Raw genomic sequence first — 20,620 nt, 5'->3', positions numbered from 1 at the left:
GTTTACATCAGAACCACGAAGCCTGACAGGTTGTGAGGTGACTGCTGCTGGGAACAGCTAGTGTTGTACCCGCATCTCTCTCTCTCTCTCTCTCTCTCTCTCTCTCTCTCTCTCTCTCTCTCTCTCTCTCTCTCTCTCTCTCTCTCTCTCTCTCTCTCTCTCTCTCTCTCCTCCCCAAGCAGTAGTTGGGCACAGCAAATACCTCTTGTTTCTGGGCCTAATACCTCCTCAGCTCAGACACTCACGTTCCTTCAATCAGGGAGTAATAGGCACGTCTTGCCCAACCACCTCGGCTCCTCTCACCCTCCCTTGTGGCCAATCGAGAATATGAACTGGGAAGACTTGCATGAAAAACCAGGATGTAGCTTTGTGAGACGGCTTAGAAAGGTGGTAACTGCTTGGAAGTGGAGAAAATAAATATATACTTTTACTAATGATAGATGGTCAAGAAAAGTAGTTGGCGTGGTCAGGGGTAAGGGAAACAGAAAAACAATGGGCCATAATGTAGAGGCCTAAAGAAAAGTGTTAAGTGTTACAGGTAATCTCCTACATCTCATAAACCTGTCACTTTTACACGCCCAGCTGTTTGTTTTCGTATTAAGGGTGTTGGTTACTGCCGCTCTTATCAGATGATGTGTTTGGTGAGAGGGGAACTCTTGAAGGGAGGGGAGGGAAGGCAAAGATTATAATAGTGTTAGAGTAGCGCATGACAGGCTTGGTATGAGAGGTTAGTGGCCTGTATACTGTATGAAGCAACGCGTAATGAGGGTCGCAAAGGGGGACTGGCATTGGGAAGCCGTTGAGTGCGGATATTGAAGGCATCCCAGAGAGGGTGTGAGGTGTGGGTGTGTTGCGGCGCGAGTGTCGGAGTGTGTGACTGTGCGTCGCAGGTGCCTTGTTGGCGCTGCAGATGTCTCAGTGGTTGGTGTTAGAGCGCCTGTTTCTTATCTCGTCTGTGTGTAATCATATATCAGCCAAGTAAGAGATCTTGGAAGGTGGTGAGTAACTGATACCGCGCTCCTGAGGACATGACTGATTTGAAGATCACTGATTGCAGTTGTTAAATACGCTGAGTTACACGTCTTCACGTCTCCCTGCCGTTGATGGGATGAGCGTAGTGCTGTTACGTGATATCGAGAACGGAAAAAAAAAAAACGTTTCTAAATTACTACACACAAGTATTACCCATTACCAAGTCAGTGTGATAGTCCTGTCCGTCAAGCTAAGGACCATATCTGAGAGTTGAAGTGACGAGTTTTTAAGGTGGTTTATGGTTCTAGCGACAGATTAACAATATTTCTAAATTATTAACAGGAGAAACACTATTGACAAACCTACAAATCATATTTGTGATCTTCGAAAATAATTGTGGTGAGAAAGCAAAGCGTTTCTGAATACTGCCCTAAGAAATTACCATGATGGGTGACCGCCACTTCCCGAGCCCGACGCTGGAGTAACTCAACAACATGCCGATTACCGTGTCGGGGCAGTGACGGCGGGGAACGAACGTGAACCATTGGCGAGGCAAGAGATCAAGGCATGTCGCGGAAGGGCTTCATCCTGGTGCTGATCTTGGGAGTAGGGGTGAAGGGCGCACACGGGGAGCTTAGCGGCGGCTACGTGCTGCCGTATGTAGTGACGGTGGGACTCGGGGCGCTGTACATCCTCTTCACCTCCTACTGGTCCGTGAGACAGCGTAAGAAAGAACATACGGAACCAAGTCTAACTCAGACGGAAGTCACGGAACTTACTCAGACGGGACCTATTAAGACTGAGATCAGCCAAACGATCAGCCAAACGGAACCAAGCCAGACCAAGGAAGATACTGTAGCTCCGTCTTCCTTGAGCCAGACAGAGACAGAAGTGGTTGACAGCTCGAGCACCAAAGAGCCACCGACTGAGACTCCGACAGTGACTCAATCTGCGAACCCGTCCACTGTGACTCCTGCTACAGCTACTTCTCCTGCCGCAGAAACCACGACTCCAAGGTGTTAGGCGTTTACAAGAGATGCTGTCCATTTTACGGATCTTAGAGTGAACTTTTAGTTAGCGGAAGTAGTGATCATGGCAAGATAGTGTATGGGAGAGGACAATTTGATTTATTTTATTGTAGTGACAGTGGCAACTTAGGGTAAAGGAAGACAAGGCAGACAGAGACCTAGATAAAGACGGTATTGGATAAGGCTGGAAGATATACTGTACATAGAAAGTGGGAAGGCATTTGTCTATAGTGGAAACATAAGCTGATGATGATGATGAATATTGTACATATATCTCTTCTGACATTTTTTTTTCTTATTTTCACTACTCATTCACCGGAGTTGTCTTAACTTTTACTTTTTTTTTATCAAAATGGAGAAAATGATGAGTTCATAGTAATATACTTTGCTGTTTGTATTGAAGTATATTAAAATAGGACGACTTGTACATTAGCACCAGTTGTTCACCAAGGATGAGAGATGAATGTAATGCTGCATCTGTGGAGTAATTGGTGTGCATGTGTTGTGTGGAAGGTGACTCATTGCACAGGTGTGAATATGTAGGTACCGCAGAGATCATATCTTTATTTCTCTGCTTTATCCTTATTTTTTCTATGCACTGCCTTTTCTCTCTCTCTCTCTCTCTCTCTCTCTCTCTCTCTCTCTCTCTCTCTCTCTCTCTCTCTCTCTCTCTCTCTCTCTCTCTCTCTCTCTCTCTCTCTCTCTCTCTCTCTCTCTCTCTCTCTCTCTCTCTCTCTCTCTCTCTCAGTAACCCTGTCTGTTTCTCCCACAGCCACAGTAAGTTGAGTGGTGATGTGACGCCCACCAAGGACAAAAAGGAACCACCTGCAGGAGCTCCAGAATCACCACAAAATAAGGTATGGACACACACACACACACACACACACACACACACACACACACACACACACACACACACACACACACACACACACACACACACACACACACACACACACACACACACACACAGGTTAATCATTGTGTATGTACATATGTATATTGTTGATCATATCTCATGGTTTTATATTCCTGTCTTTACCTTACGGAACACACCAAGACAGTTTCCTTTTGTTTAACTGCCAATTCTATCAAGTTTTATTGTAGTTATTGAATTGCCTAGTAAATGATTATACAGAGAGTGATTACTGCATTCTATGAGTCAGAAGGGTTCACACTGATTTTCTTAGTGTGAACATCAAGAATGGTTGTAATGTTCTTTGTCAGTGAGTGGACAGGTGGTAGCAGTGTTCTGAGAGGTGTGGTGTGTGGCAGCTCCTTATTTTGTGCACATTGTACAGACCTCTTAATGATCACTCAAACTTGTCTTGATTTAATGCATCTTCCTCCTCTTAACTTGTGCATGAGTTTGTTTTGTTCATGTTTTGGATTAATCTTATTTTTCTCTTTATTTAGTGTCATTATTTCCTCTACATATATATATAGATTGCATCCTTTAGAATTCTCTCTCTCTCTCTCTCTCTCTCTCTCTCTCTCTCTCTCTCTCTCTCTCTCTCTCTCTCTCTCTCTCTCTCTCTCTCTCTCTCTCTCTCTCTCTCTCTCTCTCTCTCTCTCTCTCTCTCTCTCTCTCACATGAATGCATCCTGTTGCCTGATTTGAACTCACTCAGTGCCTAAACATTGCCTGCAACTCTCCCATCCCATTCCCTCACAAAGCCTTGAGGGGAGATCCACCTTTATCCTCTCACTGTTGTCTCCTTACTGCCTCCCCATTGTTGTGCCTTTGCCAAAGAAACAACAGGCATGAATTGTAGGAGAAAGAAATAACAAGCAGAATATAGTAAAACCTCACAAGGTTGGATTCCTTTAAGTCCCATATCAGTTAAATTGGACACTTGTAAGGAAAGGGGAAGGTGTGCAGCACAGAAGCTTTGATGAATCAGTCTACAAATGATATGTGTAAGAAGGAGCTGCAGGGGTAAGTGTGTGTGGTCTGGACATCGAACATGCTGCAGGGAAGCTTGCTGAACACCCTGGAGTCAAGGAATCTAAGTGCAGTGCTGAGTTTGAATAAGTCAGATTTTTGGTTAAGCTGGATCAGCCTCTCCCCCAATTAGTCCAACTTACCAAGGTTTTACTGTACCCATGATGTATCCTTGGCATTACAGTTTTCATATTAATATTTCAAGATTGATAGAGTGTTGGCTTTATATTATTGTTTAAGAGTTATTATTTAGTGAGTTTAGAGGTTAAGATTAACTGAATACTTGAGTTTGTATGAATGAAGACATGTTATCCTGGCTAACCCTTCTCTGAGAGGGATATTAGCTGGTCGCTTTCACATTGTGGTTTGGAGAACAGATTTTACGTAATATTTCTTTATTGGACTGAAATGTTCTTCCTGTCCTTATCTTGAGTGATTTAATACAAAGTTTAGTGTGTCACATGGTTTAGTTAACTTATGCATCCTGTTGGGAATGTTGTTGTGGTTATAAGAGAAAGGCGTCCTGTGAGGAAGGAAGAAGAAGATTAAAGTGTTCGGAGAGTGAGAGAACTTGGCTATGTAAGGAGATGCCATCTTGACAAGGGCAAGTGAAGACTCCTGCCATGGCCACCAATGCTTGAGAGAATTTTGAGGAATAGCATGCTGGAGACAATAAATATATAGAAGTATTGTTTGACATATTTTCAGGCTAATGATAGGTTTAGCAAGTGTATATGATTGTATATTTGATTGGCAGTGTTACTATTTAGGTTATTAAATTGTTCCATCCATGCTTCCCATTGTTATGTGCTTCTTTTTTCAAGTTGGTAAGTTTTTGCTTTATATCATTGACTTGCGAATTTCTTTCACAAGACTGTTGGAAGTCTTGAAACATTTTGTACAGAAAATGCTACAGCTTGCTAAGGTGAAGTTTTGCTAGCATGTAATGTTTATAATGTTGCTACAGTGAACATATGATACAGAGCAAGAACTTGCTGTAGCAACTGCACAATGACAATGCCAATCTCTGCTTCAGCATGTGTTTGTATTGATGACACTTTAGTGTAGTCCTGATGTGTTTTGGTAGTGGTGGTTGTAGCATAGTAAAGTAGATGTGCCTTAGTAGTACCAGCATGGTGAGTAAGCAAGCAGTAGCAGTAGCAGCAACAGCAACAGCATGAGTAGCAGGAGGAGTGACCTCTCACCTCCCTCACAGCCCGCCCCGTCCACCTCTTCTCCTGCACCTCCCCCACGGGAGGAGAGGTCAGCCCCTGAGGGCACCAGCAGCCCCAGCCCTCGCCCCAGCGACACTGCCGAGCGCAAGTCCCTCTCAACCCGCCCCACATCGGCCCCTCCTGAGGGGTATATGACTGCCAGTGAGGTATGGCACGTGTGGTGTGCTCACAGGGAGAGGGAGAGTGGCAGGCTGTACTGGGAGAGTTACCAGTACTATATGTGAACCTTCATACACTCTGACAAAAATAGAATGTTAACAAAAAGGGTTAAATTTTGTACAGTTGCTTTAATTTGCTGGTTTTATTCTGTGACATTGACAGGCTGGTTCAAATTAATATATGTAATGCATTGTACTTGTGCAGTAATATTAGTAATCTTAGAAGTAGTTTCAGGACAGAACTTGTGTGTTCAATGTGAGGACTAAGCTTGTATATGTGTACTGTACCTATTAATGGAGACATTTATGAATTCTTCATTGTTATTTCTAGAACTTCACAGTAAGGTGTAATGATTTTTTATGCAAGTGTTGGCCTTTCTCTCCCTCTCCCTTACTGTAGGAATTAGTCATTTGTTTATCCAGTAGAATATAAGGTAGTCATTTGTTTATCCAGTAGAATATAAGGTGTGGAATTGCTGGAGGGTGTGTTCAATCCCTGGATGTAGTGAGCAGTGCACAGCTCAGTGCACTGTGATGGCCAAGACAGAAAAGAGTTGCAGGCATTGGTGTGTGGACTGTATATATGTGGAAGGTGATGACGACTCAGTTTTTTGTGTTAGATAATGTGGACAGTTTGATTTCCAACAGTCCTGATTATTATGAGTTGGATGTGTTCCTCTCTCTATTGACTGTTTTGTTGTCTCATGTTCCGCATCTCCCATCACTTTGGTGCAAAGCTGAGCATAATGGTTTTACTCACCAACATGGGTCACTGTCACAAATTTACAAGTGGGTATGGTTTTAATATGAAATTCGGTGGTTTGCCATAAACTTTGGAATTTGGATTCTTGATCTAATTTATATTTCTAATAATCCATAATGTGGAAGAAGGATTACTAATATAACATTTTGACATTACATGTTTTGAAGTGAGGGGATACAAGATACACAAAGTTTTCTGTTTCCCATCAAAGTCAGCTTTTGGATATAGTATACTGTAACTCACTATTTTATTGTGTCAGTATATACTCTACATTTTTTTCTTTATATTATGCTTCATTGTTTCAATATATATATATATATATATATATATATATATATATATATATATATATATATATATATATATATATATATATATATATATATATATGCAACTTAAAACTAAAGATTGACAGTTGAATTTCATCTTACTGAAAGGATTAATTAAAAAAATCACTTTATATTCAGTAGTGATTATAAAATATAATCATTAATAAATTGTTAACTGGAAGTAGAAAATGAAGAAAAGGAGTAAATATAGATGGGTGCATCATCAGCATAAATCATCACCACAACACAAAAAGGTCTCACTCAGTTCACCCCACCAGGTTCAGGAACTGTTGAAGCGACAGGAACTCAAGTTTGAGGAGAAACTCCTTCGTGTGGAGCTTGCAGCCGGAGAAAAGGAGAAGAAATTACAGCAAACCATGAAGGACGAACAGAAAGAAATGGCAACCCTGGGTAGCTCTGTGGCAGAGCTCACCCAGTCCCGTGATGCCCTGCTGAAAATGGTGGCCCAGTACAAGGGCATGCTGGCTACCCTGGTGACAGAGAAGGAGAAGGAGAAGAAGACGTCGGATGAGAAGATCAGCGCTCTGGAGGGGGAGAGAGATCAGGCCCTGGAGGACTTGGCCAATGTGGAGGTGGCCTTCTCAGATGTCCATAGGTAATGCATGGCTCTCCTGGTCTAGGGTTGCTTCTTGGGTGCTCACTTGTGCTGTCTGTGTCCCTTTGTCTCTGAAGGATGTTAAATGTTTGTGGTACTACTTTCATCTTTCTAGAGGCTCCTAGAGCTGTAGCTGAGTTCATCTTTCATTAAATATTAATAATGTTGGTGTTGATGGTGATTGTTTCACATTTCCCTGAGGTACGACTTTAAATTCCCTTGTAGGAAGTATGAGAGGACTAAGCAGGTGGTGGACACCCTCAAAAGGAATGAGGAGACTCTCCGTGGCGCTGTGGCTGACTATGAAGCAAAATTAAAGAAACAAGAACAAAAATTCCTTGAATTCCAAAAGCATGCTGAGGAGAAAATACAAATGTAAGTTGATTGAGTTTGATATTGAGATACAAAAGTTGAGTGTGTTAAAAAGGTAAGAAAAGTAAAAGTGCACTTCAGATTTAAGTGTAACTGTCGTCTTTACAAAAAGAAAAGTTACTGTTCATATCATCCATCCTGACCACCTTGTCTCCCTCCCGCAGGGCTAATGAGGAGTTTGAGAACATGCGGAAATCCAATGAGCAGGAGATGACCAAGATGGCTGCCCTGCTGAAGAAGGCAGAGATGAAGATCATGTCCCTCCAGGATTCCTTTGACCGCAAGACCCGAGAGAACCAGGAGCTGACCCAACTCTGTGATGACCTGATCAACAAAGTGGGCACGTCACACTGAGAAAGGGCAGCAGCGGCGAGGAGCTGCTGGTCCTGCATGTCCTTCCTCAGCAGGTGGTAGGAAGAAGGTCTTGAAGTTTTGCTGTTCTGGGAGTGAGTGAGAATTGTTGGATGTCTGGAGGATGTTGTGATGGGAAAGTGTTGTCTCTGTCTGAGGTAATTAGGCAGAGGTTTTGAGATTCTGGGAAGAGGTGTTTGTTTATTTTTCTTGAAAGGTAATTGTGCTTTTTTGGCTGAAGAGGGAAAAGTGTAAAGGAAATTGACTCATAGGGTGAAATGGAATGTTTGACATGGAAATGTTCTCCCCTGAATAGTAAATTATGACTTGAGACACTGTGTGTGTGTTCACGTGCGCACGCGTTCGTGGATATGTGCATGCATGTGTCAATCACTATATTGGAATCCAGAATTGACAAAATGGGAAGAAATTGTAATTATTTCCCTACAAAAAGGACACACAATTATTGACTACATAAATATTGGACACTTAACAAGTGACAAGTGTGTATGCATTAAAAGTCATCACACAATTACTGAAGGAATAGAGATAGGCAGAATTGAGATAAAGATCTTCAATACTGCAAAAAACGAATAAGAATTAGTAAAACACAAAAAGCATTGTTAAGTTGACAAGTCACTCATAAGTCAGGCCATGAGAGCAAGGGAGTTGTTTCCTTTCAATCCTTGTTGGTGAAACCTTCTGATGGTTCTGTTAAAGAGTCATTTTAAGGAACAAATCATGAAATCCTTCAGCAAATTGTTCTTGAGTTTCTGACATACCATCTCACTCACCTAGTGATCTGACAACTTGAGATATAAGATTGGATGCATTTAATTATTACTCTTAATTTCTCTGTATGTAGATGTGTTTGTGTGTGAGTTTTGAGAACACTTTAAACGTTTAACTTTTGTTTAGAAGCACAACCTACACGAGGAAGAAACAGCCTCCAAATAGCATGAATCTTGGTAATGAGAGGCAAGTACAGTAATGGCCAGAAGTCAAGTAACCTGTCATACTCACTGGCAACTGTTAGACCATCACCAGATCAGAGGGCATTGGACAGAGGGAGAACACCAAGCATAGTGGAAGGGAGTGTGATATGTTACTCCCATCATTGACTATGAGTGTAGCAAGTAACTAGTGATTGTAGGTGGAGTTGCCAACCAAACTGTCCTGCATTGGTTAGTGTTAGGAGGAGAGAGGCAGTGAGTGTGATGTGTTGCTCCACTATTGGCCATGACCGTACCAAGTAACCAGTGATCATAGGTGGAGCTACCAACCAGACTGTCCTGCATTGGTTAGTGTTGGGAGGGCAAAGGCAGTGAGGGGTCCGTGCTGTGATAGAGGAGGGTAGTCAGTTTGTCAGGAGTCGCCATATACTATTAAGCCTGATGTTTCAATAAGCTGACGATATCACTTAGTTCTTAAGCCGTGCACAAAGGCGTGCTATCCAAAAAAAGTCTTTATATATATATATTATGTACAGATAAAGAATAAAGATAAGAGGTGCATACATTTAAGGTTTTGTACATGATAGAGTCTAAGCCACGTTTCCCAATCTTTGTTTGCATACGTTAATTTGAAATGTATCTGAACTGGCCAAACTAGGATATATTCTTTTCATTGGCTGACTCTTCTGTTCCATTACAATTTGTTAGTCTTTACTCTGGTTCGTCCACACGCTGATACGAGTAGGTAGCTGTAGTGCTGAGTGTGACATGCAACAGAGCCTTTCCATCAAGCTTCAGCACACAGGGACTGGGCTGTGCTGAGCCTCCACTACCACTCTCATGGCTCAGTGCTTGGCTCAGTACAACTCACACCTCACTGGGAAGGAATACTTGATTTGGAGTTATGTTTAATGTTAGTTGTTGCAATTCAAATGGTCTAGCTCTTCTGGTTTTGCTTAAGAAAAGGTCCTATGTGAAGCAGAGCATTTGTCATAAGATCATAGTATGTATGGACTGTACATATATACAGCTGTTCCCTGTTATATTCCCTTCATTCTTCCTCCTGTAAGTTTACTGTTGAAAAGTTCCCTCCTAAACATATCCTCCTTCAGCCTTGTAGGTGCAGTCAACAAATGAAATACCTGCTTGTGTGTGAGCTTGTATCCTGTGTAAGGTGTCCACATCCCAGTGTGTGATGCATGTCATGACAGTGTAGGAGGCATCCTCTGTTTATTCAAATACTAGACAATATATTGAGGAGCTGCTTTCACAAATGCTGAAGATGTGAAGATCCTTTTCTTTGTTGGCTGTACACTCTTCAGGAATATTTTTTGGTATATCCCCGTTTGACACAGAAATAACAAGTTACATGGAAATCATTAACAAGATAAAGGTTTCACTGTATCCCTTTGTGCAGATTGGTTGAACCAGCTTAGAAATAACCCCCAGTCCTTGCAAGACCACAAAGAACACTGTAGCTGAGAAAATAACATTGTATCTGCTTTGCGCTGCCATTGGCAAGCCGAGTGTAATAACTCAGGCATCCTCCAAGGCTCTATTACACATACATGGTTCTCTTAGTTTATGCGCAGAAATCGTGCAGTTCTTATTATTCTTAGTTGAATCTCATGTAAATTTGTGCCTTATGCCATACAGATCCAAGAAACATTTAAAATGTGTATTGCCACTTTTTATCATTGCAGTCAGACCTGTCTTTGATGTGGCAAGCTGAAGGAGGCAATAAAGCAAACGTGTGCTGCTGCCCCTGGTGGTGGCTGACGGCTGTTGTGGGACAATTACAGCTGCTCCTAGCATGGCTGTACTTGAGGGACACAATACGACTTGCATATTGTTTCCTTCTAATTTTTCCACATCATCTAAACTTAAATCTTAAGTTTCATTTTCCTTAAACTAACCAAACTCCACTCCTGCCACATAAATGCAAAACATGCCAGCAACATGCTGTGCTGTAATAACCCATGAAGGCCCACGGGACCCACCAGCCACTGCAGCAGAGGCACAGCCAACCCATTGCTACTGTGCTGTTTCACTCACTGCAGTTTAAAAATTCTGTCACTTGTAGCACTTGCCATAATTTATTTTCTTCTGATGTATGATTTTCCTTGATTCATGATATTCATGTATCATAGAGAATAAACTTGTTTAACAAATACTTCAGCATATTCTTTCTTCCTGTGATTCTCCAGATTTCCCTCAGCAGGAAGAAGGCCATCTGACTGTAGAGACGCCTTCCTTGAGATGATTTCAATAGAATAATTTTTTACATTTTTTATTGCACTCACTTTCTAAATCTTGCTTTTCAGGCTTATTGATAAAAAAATTATCCATAAAAAGAAAAGAAGACAAGGATAAAGGATAGAATGACTAGCAGCAAACAATGAACATCCAGCCAGGAGACAAGAGTATAAGACACACCTTGTTTCTTCTGGGTTAAGGTGAAGGTAGCAGGTAGCTGCCTAACACCTGCCATCTCAGTACAGTATGTGTGTGCTGTGCTTGCTAGCAGTGTCTTGGCCCATAAATACCGCAGTCTACTCAAAAGAAAAAAAATAAATAGATAAAAACAAATAAATAAATAAAAATAAATGAATAAATAAATAAATAAACAGACATGCTTCACATGTCTGGGGGGGGGGTTCCACTCATACTGCTCTTTTAGACAGGGTGAAATCAAAAGCTTTTCGTCTCATCAACTCCCCTCCTCTAATTGACTGTCTTCAGCCTCTCTCTCACCGCCACAATGTTGCATATCTAGTTGTCTTCTACCGCTATTTTCATGCTAACTGCTCTTCTGATCTTGCTAACTGCATGCCTCCCCTCCTTCCGCAGCCTCGTTGCACAAGACTTTCTTCTTTCTCTCACCCCTATTCTGTCCACCTCTCTAACGCAAGAGTTAACCAGTATTCTCAATCATTCATCCCTTTCTCTGGTAAACTCTGGAACTCCCTGCCTGCTTCTGTATTTCCACCTTCCTATGACTTGAATTCCTTCAAGAGGGAGGTTTCAAGACACTTATTCATCAATTTTTGACCACTGCTTTGACCCTTTTATGGGACTGCCATTTCAGTGGGCATTTTTTTTATTAGATTTTTGTTGCCCTCGGCCAGTGTTCTTCCTACAAAGTTTTCATGTCAAAAAGTGTTGCTAACCTTCCTAAAGATACAAGATTCATGTCAACACACCACTGAACTACACAAATCTGGAGTTTGGCTGTCAATTTTGTCATTTTAGGGACAGAAGTACAATATTTGCTGGTGTGAGATGCTCTTGTAAAAGCTTACTAAGTCTTACTGTGTTGTAGGAAGTGGTTCCACAAATGTCAGTGTGAAGCAGATGTCTTACATTGCCAGATACAATAATCACCAAACAAAAACAGATTAACACTACATACAAAACCATTAAGACAAAATCGCACATTCAAAGTTTACAACCGACAACTTTCTTATGAATACTACATAAAAACCTAGTTCATAAAAATACATTAAAATTATAAGCATGTTGACTTTATGTACACTGAATCCATTTTTGTTCTATGCAATGAGAAATATATGATTCTCTCTCTCTCTCTCTTGCTTACACACACACACACACAGCAGTGGGCACACAAGTGCAGGGAGCAACACATCAGTCACATTTATCAGCCTTTATTACTGTACATAATTTGGGCAACATAGTGTACAAAAATTTCCAACTAAAAGAATAAATCACATTTCTCATCATTTATGTATTATTTTTTTTTTAATCCCATTGTATTCTTCCCCCATACTAGTAATATAATGCAAAAATTCCCATTTGCAGCAAACTTCCCTTGCTGCTGAAAAGTCATCATATATATATATATATATATATATATATATATATATATATATATATATATATATATATATATATATATATATATATATATATCCCTTTCTTTTTTTTTCTCTGGCTGGAGGAACGCAGAAGCCAATGTTCCATTAAGTTTCTTAACATCACTTATATATTATACTGTATATACAAAACTACAACATATATCAAATCATTGCACCTCTAGTGTTATATATATATTCTGAGCAGGGTAATAAAATACTCTGGACCTATACAATGATACATATGTGAAAGTGGATCCATGAAGAGTAGGAAAACCACACAGGGAGGAAGCAGAGACTGGGAGAGGCTATAGAACAGAAGCAATATATATGGAGGGGAGAGAGAGATAGAGAGAGAGAGAGAGAAAGAGTGAAAAAAGAAATGATAAAGTAAAAAAAAAGAGGACAAGAAACAGAACATGAAATTTATGGGGATAAAAGAAGGAATAGGAGACCAGGAATAGATAAAGAAGAGCATAAAAAATAAATGAGAAAAGATCAACAAATGTGTAATAAATCAAGAAGAAAAGAAAAAGAATCAACAGGGGAAGGAAGGAAGGAAAGAAAGAACAGGACATGGAGGTGAAGGAAAAAATGTACAAGGGCAAGAAAAAGAAAAACAGTAGAGTGTCCTATTCAACACTCCACCAGAGAGAGAAGAGTGCATCCTTTTCTCTTGTCTGACACCATCACCAGCAGTGTTGTGGGTCACATCAACATCAACACAAGAGTATGCACAGGAAAGTACTGGGGAGGGGAGGAGAGAGAGAGAGAGAGAGAGAGAGAGAGAGAGAGAGAGAGAGAGAGAGAGAGAGAGAGAGAGAGAGAGAGAGAGAGAGAGAGAGAGAGAGAGAGAGAGAGAGAGAGAGAGAGAGAGAGAGAGAGAGAGAGAGAGAGAGAGAGAGAGAGAGAGAGAGAATATGAACAGACCACCTTCCAGAATGTTCCACTAGTAAAGGCATTTCCTTAAGATGTGACCAAAAAAATAAATAAAAAAAAGGAATATTTAGTAGTACGTACAGTAGTTACGGGCAATACAGTGCTAGAACAGCTGCGCCTTTCTAATTATACTCTGGTTGATCTATTGTCGTGGATGACTCAGCTGGTTGGATGCTTGCTTTTACTCACTCACTTACTTGCCTCTTAGTCAACTTAAGCTGAATATTAGCTCACGTGATGGGTGTGTCCAAGTAGCAAAAGATCCTACAGCTAAGTAACAGTAGTAGTAGTAGTAGTAGTAGTAGTAGTAGTAGTAGTAGTAGTAGTAGTAGTAGTAGTAGTCAGCAACAGTGGTGATAGTAGTAACAGTGGTGGTAGTAGTGGTCACAGCAGCAGAAGCAGTATGCAGAAAGCTTTAGGAAAGTACAAAATGTGAGAGCTGAGCGTGGGAGTCCAAGGTTCTTTTTTCTTCTACATGAAATGAGAGCAGTGAAGGAAGGGAAGACATGTGGCTAGTGAGATGAAAAGGACAACCGTGATATACAACCTTCTGCCAATAGAGCCGAGCCAACTAAATTACACTGTGAGAAGTCCATGTGTGTGTGTGAGCAGGGAAAAGGTTGGGTTAGGTTAGGTAAGGTTAGTTAAGGTAAGGGGGCCACCATTCTAATGAAAAACAGGAGTAGTATAGAAGTCCATGCTAATGCCTCTTAGAACCAACGTACAAAATCTGCTCTACCACTTATCACCCCAAAAGGTACATCTCTATTAACACTGTGTACTGTTATGTGTGTGTTGTAATTTTAATATGTATGGGTACACCTGTCTAAGAGTGTGTGGATATGCCTTTATTGTGTTAGTGTATGCATACTGTAAATGCATATACGTATATATATATATATTTATGTATACATATGGTGTATATATATACATATGCTTCTCATTCCTAGTTTTGATTACAAAATACCTAACCTAAAGTAGTCAAGCTTTGCCCATAAGGTAGTGAGAAAATGTGAATATTGGCATTATGCTGCACTGATCTACTCACTCAGCTACCTCTTGACCTCTGCCTACACACACACACACACACACACACACACACACACACACACACACACACACACACACACACACACACACACTGCCCCCAAGGAAACAATCAAGAGAAAGACAGCAGCACAGCATAGGTCAGTGAGTGAGTCAGTCTGGTGTCTGCTGTGGGAGTCATGACAGAGAGACCAAACATTACTAGTTGTGTCGCCCCGGCTTCCCACACCAACCTGGAGATCACACTCATCTGTGGCTAGAGAACATGGCTCCAAGGACACAGTTCCAGAGTGGTGTGGTTCAGTCGCTACGTGGTGTGGGTTTGGTGGTTGGTGTTGGCTGTGGTGTAGTTGTGTGGCTCATGTCCCAAGGGTGTCCCAAGAGTGTCCCCAGGGTGTTCCCCAAGCAGGGTGTGTCCCAGGGTTGTCACTCAAGGTCTCCACCAGAGCTACAGTAGCCTCACTTGGTTTGGTCTTGAGCAACATGGGTATAATTCATTCTGGTGCTCAGTCCTCGTTTGTTTCACTGTGAGTCAAGGCTAAGCGCTAAATGAAATGAGTTGGAAGAACAAAAGTTGGTGACCAGAAAGAAAAAAATGTTAAATTATGTGTCTGTGAAAACTGCAAGATAAAAATGAAAGGAAAAAAAAAAAAATACAGGGATCCACATACAACAAGAAATCACTAGAGGAAAAATTCACCACGACTCAACACTGCATTTATCATACCATCCCTGAACATTAGTAAATTATTAATACATATGCATACCATTAATAAAAAAAAAATAAAATAAAAAATAATAATAATAATAATAATAATAATCATTGTCATCAAAACTACAAACATTAAAAGCTGGTTGCCACATCAAACTTTCGAGACGATACACACAGCTAGAGAGGAGAGATGGAGGCAGCAGACACCCTCTTCTCTACACCAATAGAACACTCTAGAAAACTCACAGGAAGGCAGGTGAACAGGTGAACATAGGTGAACACACAGCAAAGCTTCCACCTGTGTCATTTGAGAGCAAGATACACAAGTGGTGGGTGGAGTTGTTAAAATTTTATCAGAGTGAAAACTTAGAGTGAGTGACAGAGAGAGGCTGTTCATTACTCTCTCCCACCTGTGAAGACCACTAGAAGCTGAGTCTGTCACACCCAGGCTTTCTACAAATGCCCAAGATCACATTGTAGCTGAGATTATGGTGCACCTCAGCTGTGTGGTGTTTCCAGGAATAGTGTGACAGTGCAGTTGTGGAAGGTGATGTCAGCCCACCTCTGTGTGTTTGCTGGCACCAAGGGGACATCATCTTGTCCCATGCTCCCTCAAGTGCTCTGTCTTAATTTCAAAATTCCTTATTATGTATTAAAAAGTGAGTGATATGGTCAATGCACTGGCACCTCCTCCCACAACTGAGCAAGGTCTAAGCAACAAGATGCAGTCAGTGGAGTGAAATGAACAACAGGAGACACAGCAAGCTACCCCTTACCTGATTTCATGTATAAAAAAACTTATAAAAGAAAGAATAAGTGTGACAAAGGTTTCGAGCAACACATTCCAATGCATCTCATCTCATACAAGCTCTAACACCACGTGGAAATGATGACAAGACTTGATCAACACACTTCATGTCGAGCATCACACTTGCACAGAACTGAACACAACAGAACAGTCATCAGTGAAGAATGAATCCGCCTGCCATAAATCTGGCGGCACGTTCAAGTGGCACGGTGCCCTGGCAGGAGGCAAGGTTTGGTCTTATGCAATGGCAGCTACGCTATGGCCTCATTGTGGTGGACTCAGCTGGATCCAGCGGCCGTCACTAGCCAGGCATCGGATCAGTACTCAGTGTGGTGAACCCTTCCACTCACTGTCTTCTGCATGCCAGGGAACCCAAGCCTGCATGCTCTCCACCCCTTGCACCCCTTGTGTGGTCTCAATGGTGCAATTCCTGACCTTCTGAGCAATGTTGAAAGTAAACTTATTTTAGTGGGTCTCTTCTGTGGCCCAATTCAGGCCACTGCTGTCTGCTTGGAAGCCAAAGCTGAATATATTAGTTAATTTGAAGGCAAACTCCAGGAAACCAAAGTGTTCAATGAAAGGCTAATTTCACTAGTATTGTTAGGTCCACCAGAATGCTGGCTTAGCTATATGGCAACTAGGGTGAGCATGAAGCATTATTGTTCAGACTCCAAACACAGTAGTATTACTAGGAGGCTCGTCATCTTCCCCGGCAGTAACACTAGTCTACTACCTGAGCACTGCAGAGTCTATACTGTCGGCATCAAAATAAACAAAAGTCTATCACACAGATGCAAGTCTTGCCGAGGCAAGACTCGCTGTACCTGAAACAAGGACAAGGTTGACGCTGTGCTTGTCGTCAATTTGGGTGAAATAAATTACAACAGAGAACAACGGTGAGTGGTGTTGAGTGGCAAACACATCGTCTTGTACTTCAATGTTATGACTCAAATTTCTTAAAGCCTCATTACACTGGAAAAAGAGCAGAGAGGAGGAAATAAATGCTACTAAACAACAACAGTATCTATAGTTCGGCTTGTTAGTGTCGGACACGCACACACTCTCAAAATTCCTTTCCTTCCCTCATTCCCAAACACCACAGAACTTGAACGCAGCCAAATACACCGCACTGCTTTGCACACTCACCACACACGCAACAGATGGGACCTTTTCCCTTCCTTCCCTCAGCTCATTCTACAGACAAATAAATATTCTCTGGTGAATGACAAAAGGACCAGGAGACTTGTTCACTAAGAAGCTTCCATATGATTAACAGTTCAAATAAATCAAAACATTTAACATTACAGAACTAAGAGCTAAATCACTCGTGTCATCTTGCCAACATTGGCGGCCAAAACTATGTCACCTCCACAGTATTACTGGGACTGATAACACTTCCCACAGAAAGCAACACTTGTCTTTATGGCCAAACAAATCACTAAAGAAAGAGTAATAATAAAAACAGAGTCAAACCACTTATTCCTCTCTACTTTCTCCTCTTTCTTTGTTAATAATAATAAACTTGACACACTCAACAGTTGTCTTTATGGCTAAACAAATCACCAAAGAAAGAGTAATAACCAGTTATCCTTCTCCACTTTCTCCTCTTTCTTTGTTAATAATAAACTTGACACTCTGATCAGGTCACTGGAGGGACAAGACCAGCCCCTCATGCCCCTTGGTGCTGCTGCAGGGGATCAGAGGCCAGGGCAAGGGTGTGAGGGAAGGGAGCTGCAGAACAAAGTGTGCAGGTGGTGGAGACTCCTGCAGGGGCTGTGAGGGGCTTGAGAGGGAGGTGAAGACAGCACAGCAGCACACCAGTTCACAGAACACCACCTCTCCACTTCCCAGTCAGGATCGCCGCTCTCCTCCTTGTCTTGCAGCCACTCGGTAAGTCGGTGATACAAGGCAAGCAGCGCATTTCCTCCTTGATGCTCTCGCATGACATGCACACACACACACAGGCACACATGCGTGCACACACACACACACACACACACACACACACACACACACACACACACACACACACACACACCACACACACACACACACACACACACACACACACACACACGTACACATGTGGCTGTGGCTTATCCTCCACACACACACATGTACACGCATCTCCTCTTCTTCCTCCTCCTCCTGTTCATCATCGTCCTCTTCCTCCTCCTCCTCCTCCCTGGTTTCTTTGTTCCCGTCCAACACTTACAATATGACACAGCACAATTCAGGGGCGCAGGTCCTCCCCCCCAGGGCCGAGGGTGGTGCCGCCCCCTGCCGCCCAGCCCGGCACACCACCACTCAGCTGGCACACGATAATGGCACATAGGCATTTTTCTTTTGTTTTTTTTGTTTTATGATTATTTTTAATACAAATGTGCATAGGAGTTCTCAGTCATAACGGGTGTTCAGGGCACGAACGGTTCACCTGTGGCCAGGACAGGGCGGGAGAGAGAGTGTTAGTACGTGAGCAGAGAAATCCATGTCAATATTATTGTATACTATCATATGGGGAATAAACTTCATCATCAACAGACCCATTAATAATAACTACTGACTCTGAGTAACCTGTGTCGTTATTACTGTAACTACTAAAACAAGTAAATTTCATCATTAACAGACCCACTAAGATTAAACAACAGACTGAGTAACCTGTGTTGTTAAGAATTACTGTGACTAATATTATCAACAAGAGTAAACTACAGACTCTCATTACCATTTCTAGATTCAATAGTGTGTTGATGGCATAATTACTATATAGATAAATTACATTATCAAAAGACCCACTAAGCATGAACTACAGACTCTTATTACTATTTCCAGATTCAATAGTGTAGAGTTGACTATAATTACTATAGAGGTAAACTACATAATTAAAAGACCCAGTAAATGTAAACTACAGACTCTCAATACTGTACTGACTACATTACTGTAACTAATGAACAAAGACAAGCAGCACCATTACCATTATTACACCTATTAATCCCACTACTAACTAACTACTTTTATTTTTGTGTACCATTACAATATAGTTACCCTTATCATTTATTTATTCATTTATTTCTATAAATGCATCAAGGAGACTGATGTAAAATAAACTCAAAAAGAAAAAAATAATCTGAAAACTGAAAACCTATGATATGAGACCAGATTCCTTCCCTTCACCAAGCCTGAAAAAACCGTAAGATCCCAACTCACCTGGAACCACTCATCAATACAAGAACTTATGATAGATGCAGAGGCAGGGTAACCGAGCAATGGTGTCCCCCTGACAGAGCTCCTCCAGGCAGATGACGCACTCCCCCTTGTCCTCCGTCAGTACATCCTCTGAAATACGATTAGTCCATCACTATTTTTTTTTTTGTTGTTCTGTCTCTGTATACATTCATTGCCAGAAGTTTTTTTAGTTACCATGTTTTCATTTTATGTTTGGGTGTTTTTGCTGTGTTTTTTAATTTGTCTGGCTTATCTTGCTGCTATTTTTTTTAGTTGTTCTGTCTCTACACATTCAACACAATAAGTGGTTTTTAGTTAAGTTTTCATCATGTTTTCCTTTTATGTTTGTATGTTACAAACTTGCTGTGCATTTTTAAATTTGTCTAGCTTCCATCACCACCATTTTTGAGTTGTTCTGTCTTTGTACACATTCAACACAAGAAGCAGTTTTTAGTTATCATGTTTTATTGTTTCATGTTTGTGTGTTACTAGCTCATGGTTTTAATTGCTGCATCTTGCTGTTTTTTTATTTTTTTTATTTGTAACTTCCATCAATATTTTTTTATCTGTTGTCTCTACACATGTACATTTAATACAAGAAAGGTGGTTTTTAGTTATTTTCTCATGACTGTGTTACTAACTTGCATTTTTAATCATTGTGTCTTGCTGTGTTTTTTCTAATTTGATTAGCTTCCCATCACCACTATTTTTGAGTCACTGCTTCATCATTCCATCTCTCTACAGTCAGTTAAGTGGTTTTTAGTTAAATTTTTTATGCTTTTGTTCTATGTTTGTGTGTCACTTGCTCATGTTCCTTAATTACTGTCTTACTGTGTCTTTGTTTTGTCTCAAGTTGGACTTTATGATGGACTGCAATTTTGTTTGATGCATTTTAGTTTGCACTTTACATAACTTATTTTATACATCATTGTTTATTCTGTAATTTTATATCAATTCTGTGGTCAATTAATTATCTACCTACCTAACTATTTCAAAGTCCGGTGAATTTCCTGTGTATGTCACATGGAAGTGAATATACAGACAAATGATATAAATTTTAAGAGCTCTGTGGACTAGGAAATGGTGATGTATGTTGAGGCAGTTGCTGAATATTACTTGAATATCACACTATGACTGAGCAACTTTACTATGTTTCTATTATGAAGAAAAGAACATAACAAAAGGGAAGCTGCAAGAAGCCATCAGGCTTACATGTGGCAGTCCCTGTGTGAAACATGGCTACCTGTTTTCAGCTATTATCCTCAACAACAAATTTGTCTATTCTTCTTTCAAAGCTTC

The 20,620-nt window shown here is 41.0% G+C and overlaps 2 protein-coding genes across 19 annotated transcripts in view; one reads left to right on the top strand and one right to left on the bottom strand.

The window, feature by feature from the left end:
• LOC135112139 (transforming acidic coiled-coil-containing protein 3-like) overlaps positions 1-10,894 on the top strand; it is a 107,990-nt gene extending 97,096 nt beyond the window's left edge. For 15 of the 18 annotated variants that reach the window (XM_064026179.1, XM_064026175.1, XM_064026176.1 and 12 more), the window contains 5 exons: positions 2,773-2,857; positions 5,161-5,325; positions 6,708-7,045; positions 7,271-7,420; positions 7,582-10,894. In XM_064026179.1, the coding sequence (XP_063882249.1) occupies positions 2,773-2,857; positions 5,161-5,325; positions 6,708-7,045; positions 7,271-7,420; positions 7,582-7,771 (928 nt within the window). In that variant the 3' untranslated portion in view covers positions 7,772-10,894. The remainder of the gene's footprint in view (positions 1-2,772; positions 2,858-5,160; positions 5,326-6,707; positions 7,046-7,270; positions 7,421-7,581) is intronic. The other 3 variants (XM_064026184.1, XM_064026178.1, XM_064026173.1) reach the window with 2 other exon arrangements.
• A 1,476-nt stretch (positions 10,895-12,370) lies between these two features.
• The window catches only part of LOC135112142 (E3 ubiquitin-protein ligase ZNRF1-like), a 68,634-nt gene continuing 60,384 nt past the window's right edge, over positions 12,371-20,620 (bottom strand). Inside the window, 3 exon segments of the mRNA XM_064026194.1 lie at positions 12,371-18,533; positions 19,304-19,327; positions 19,329-19,432. Of these exon segments, the coding sequence (XP_063882264.1) occupies positions 18,501-18,533; positions 19,304-19,327; positions 19,329-19,432 (161 nt within the window). The 3' untranslated portion in view covers positions 12,371-18,500.

This window comes from Scylla paramamosain, chromosome 23 (genome assembly GCF_035594125.1).
Source record: "Scylla paramamosain isolate STU-SP2022 chromosome 23, ASM3559412v1, whole genome shotgun sequence".
In the NCBI taxonomy this organism is placed as follows: domain Eukaryota; kingdom Metazoa; phylum Arthropoda; class Malacostraca; order Decapoda; family Portunidae; genus Scylla; species Scylla paramamosain.
This window is presented reverse-complemented; position numbering and strand designations above follow the sequence as displayed.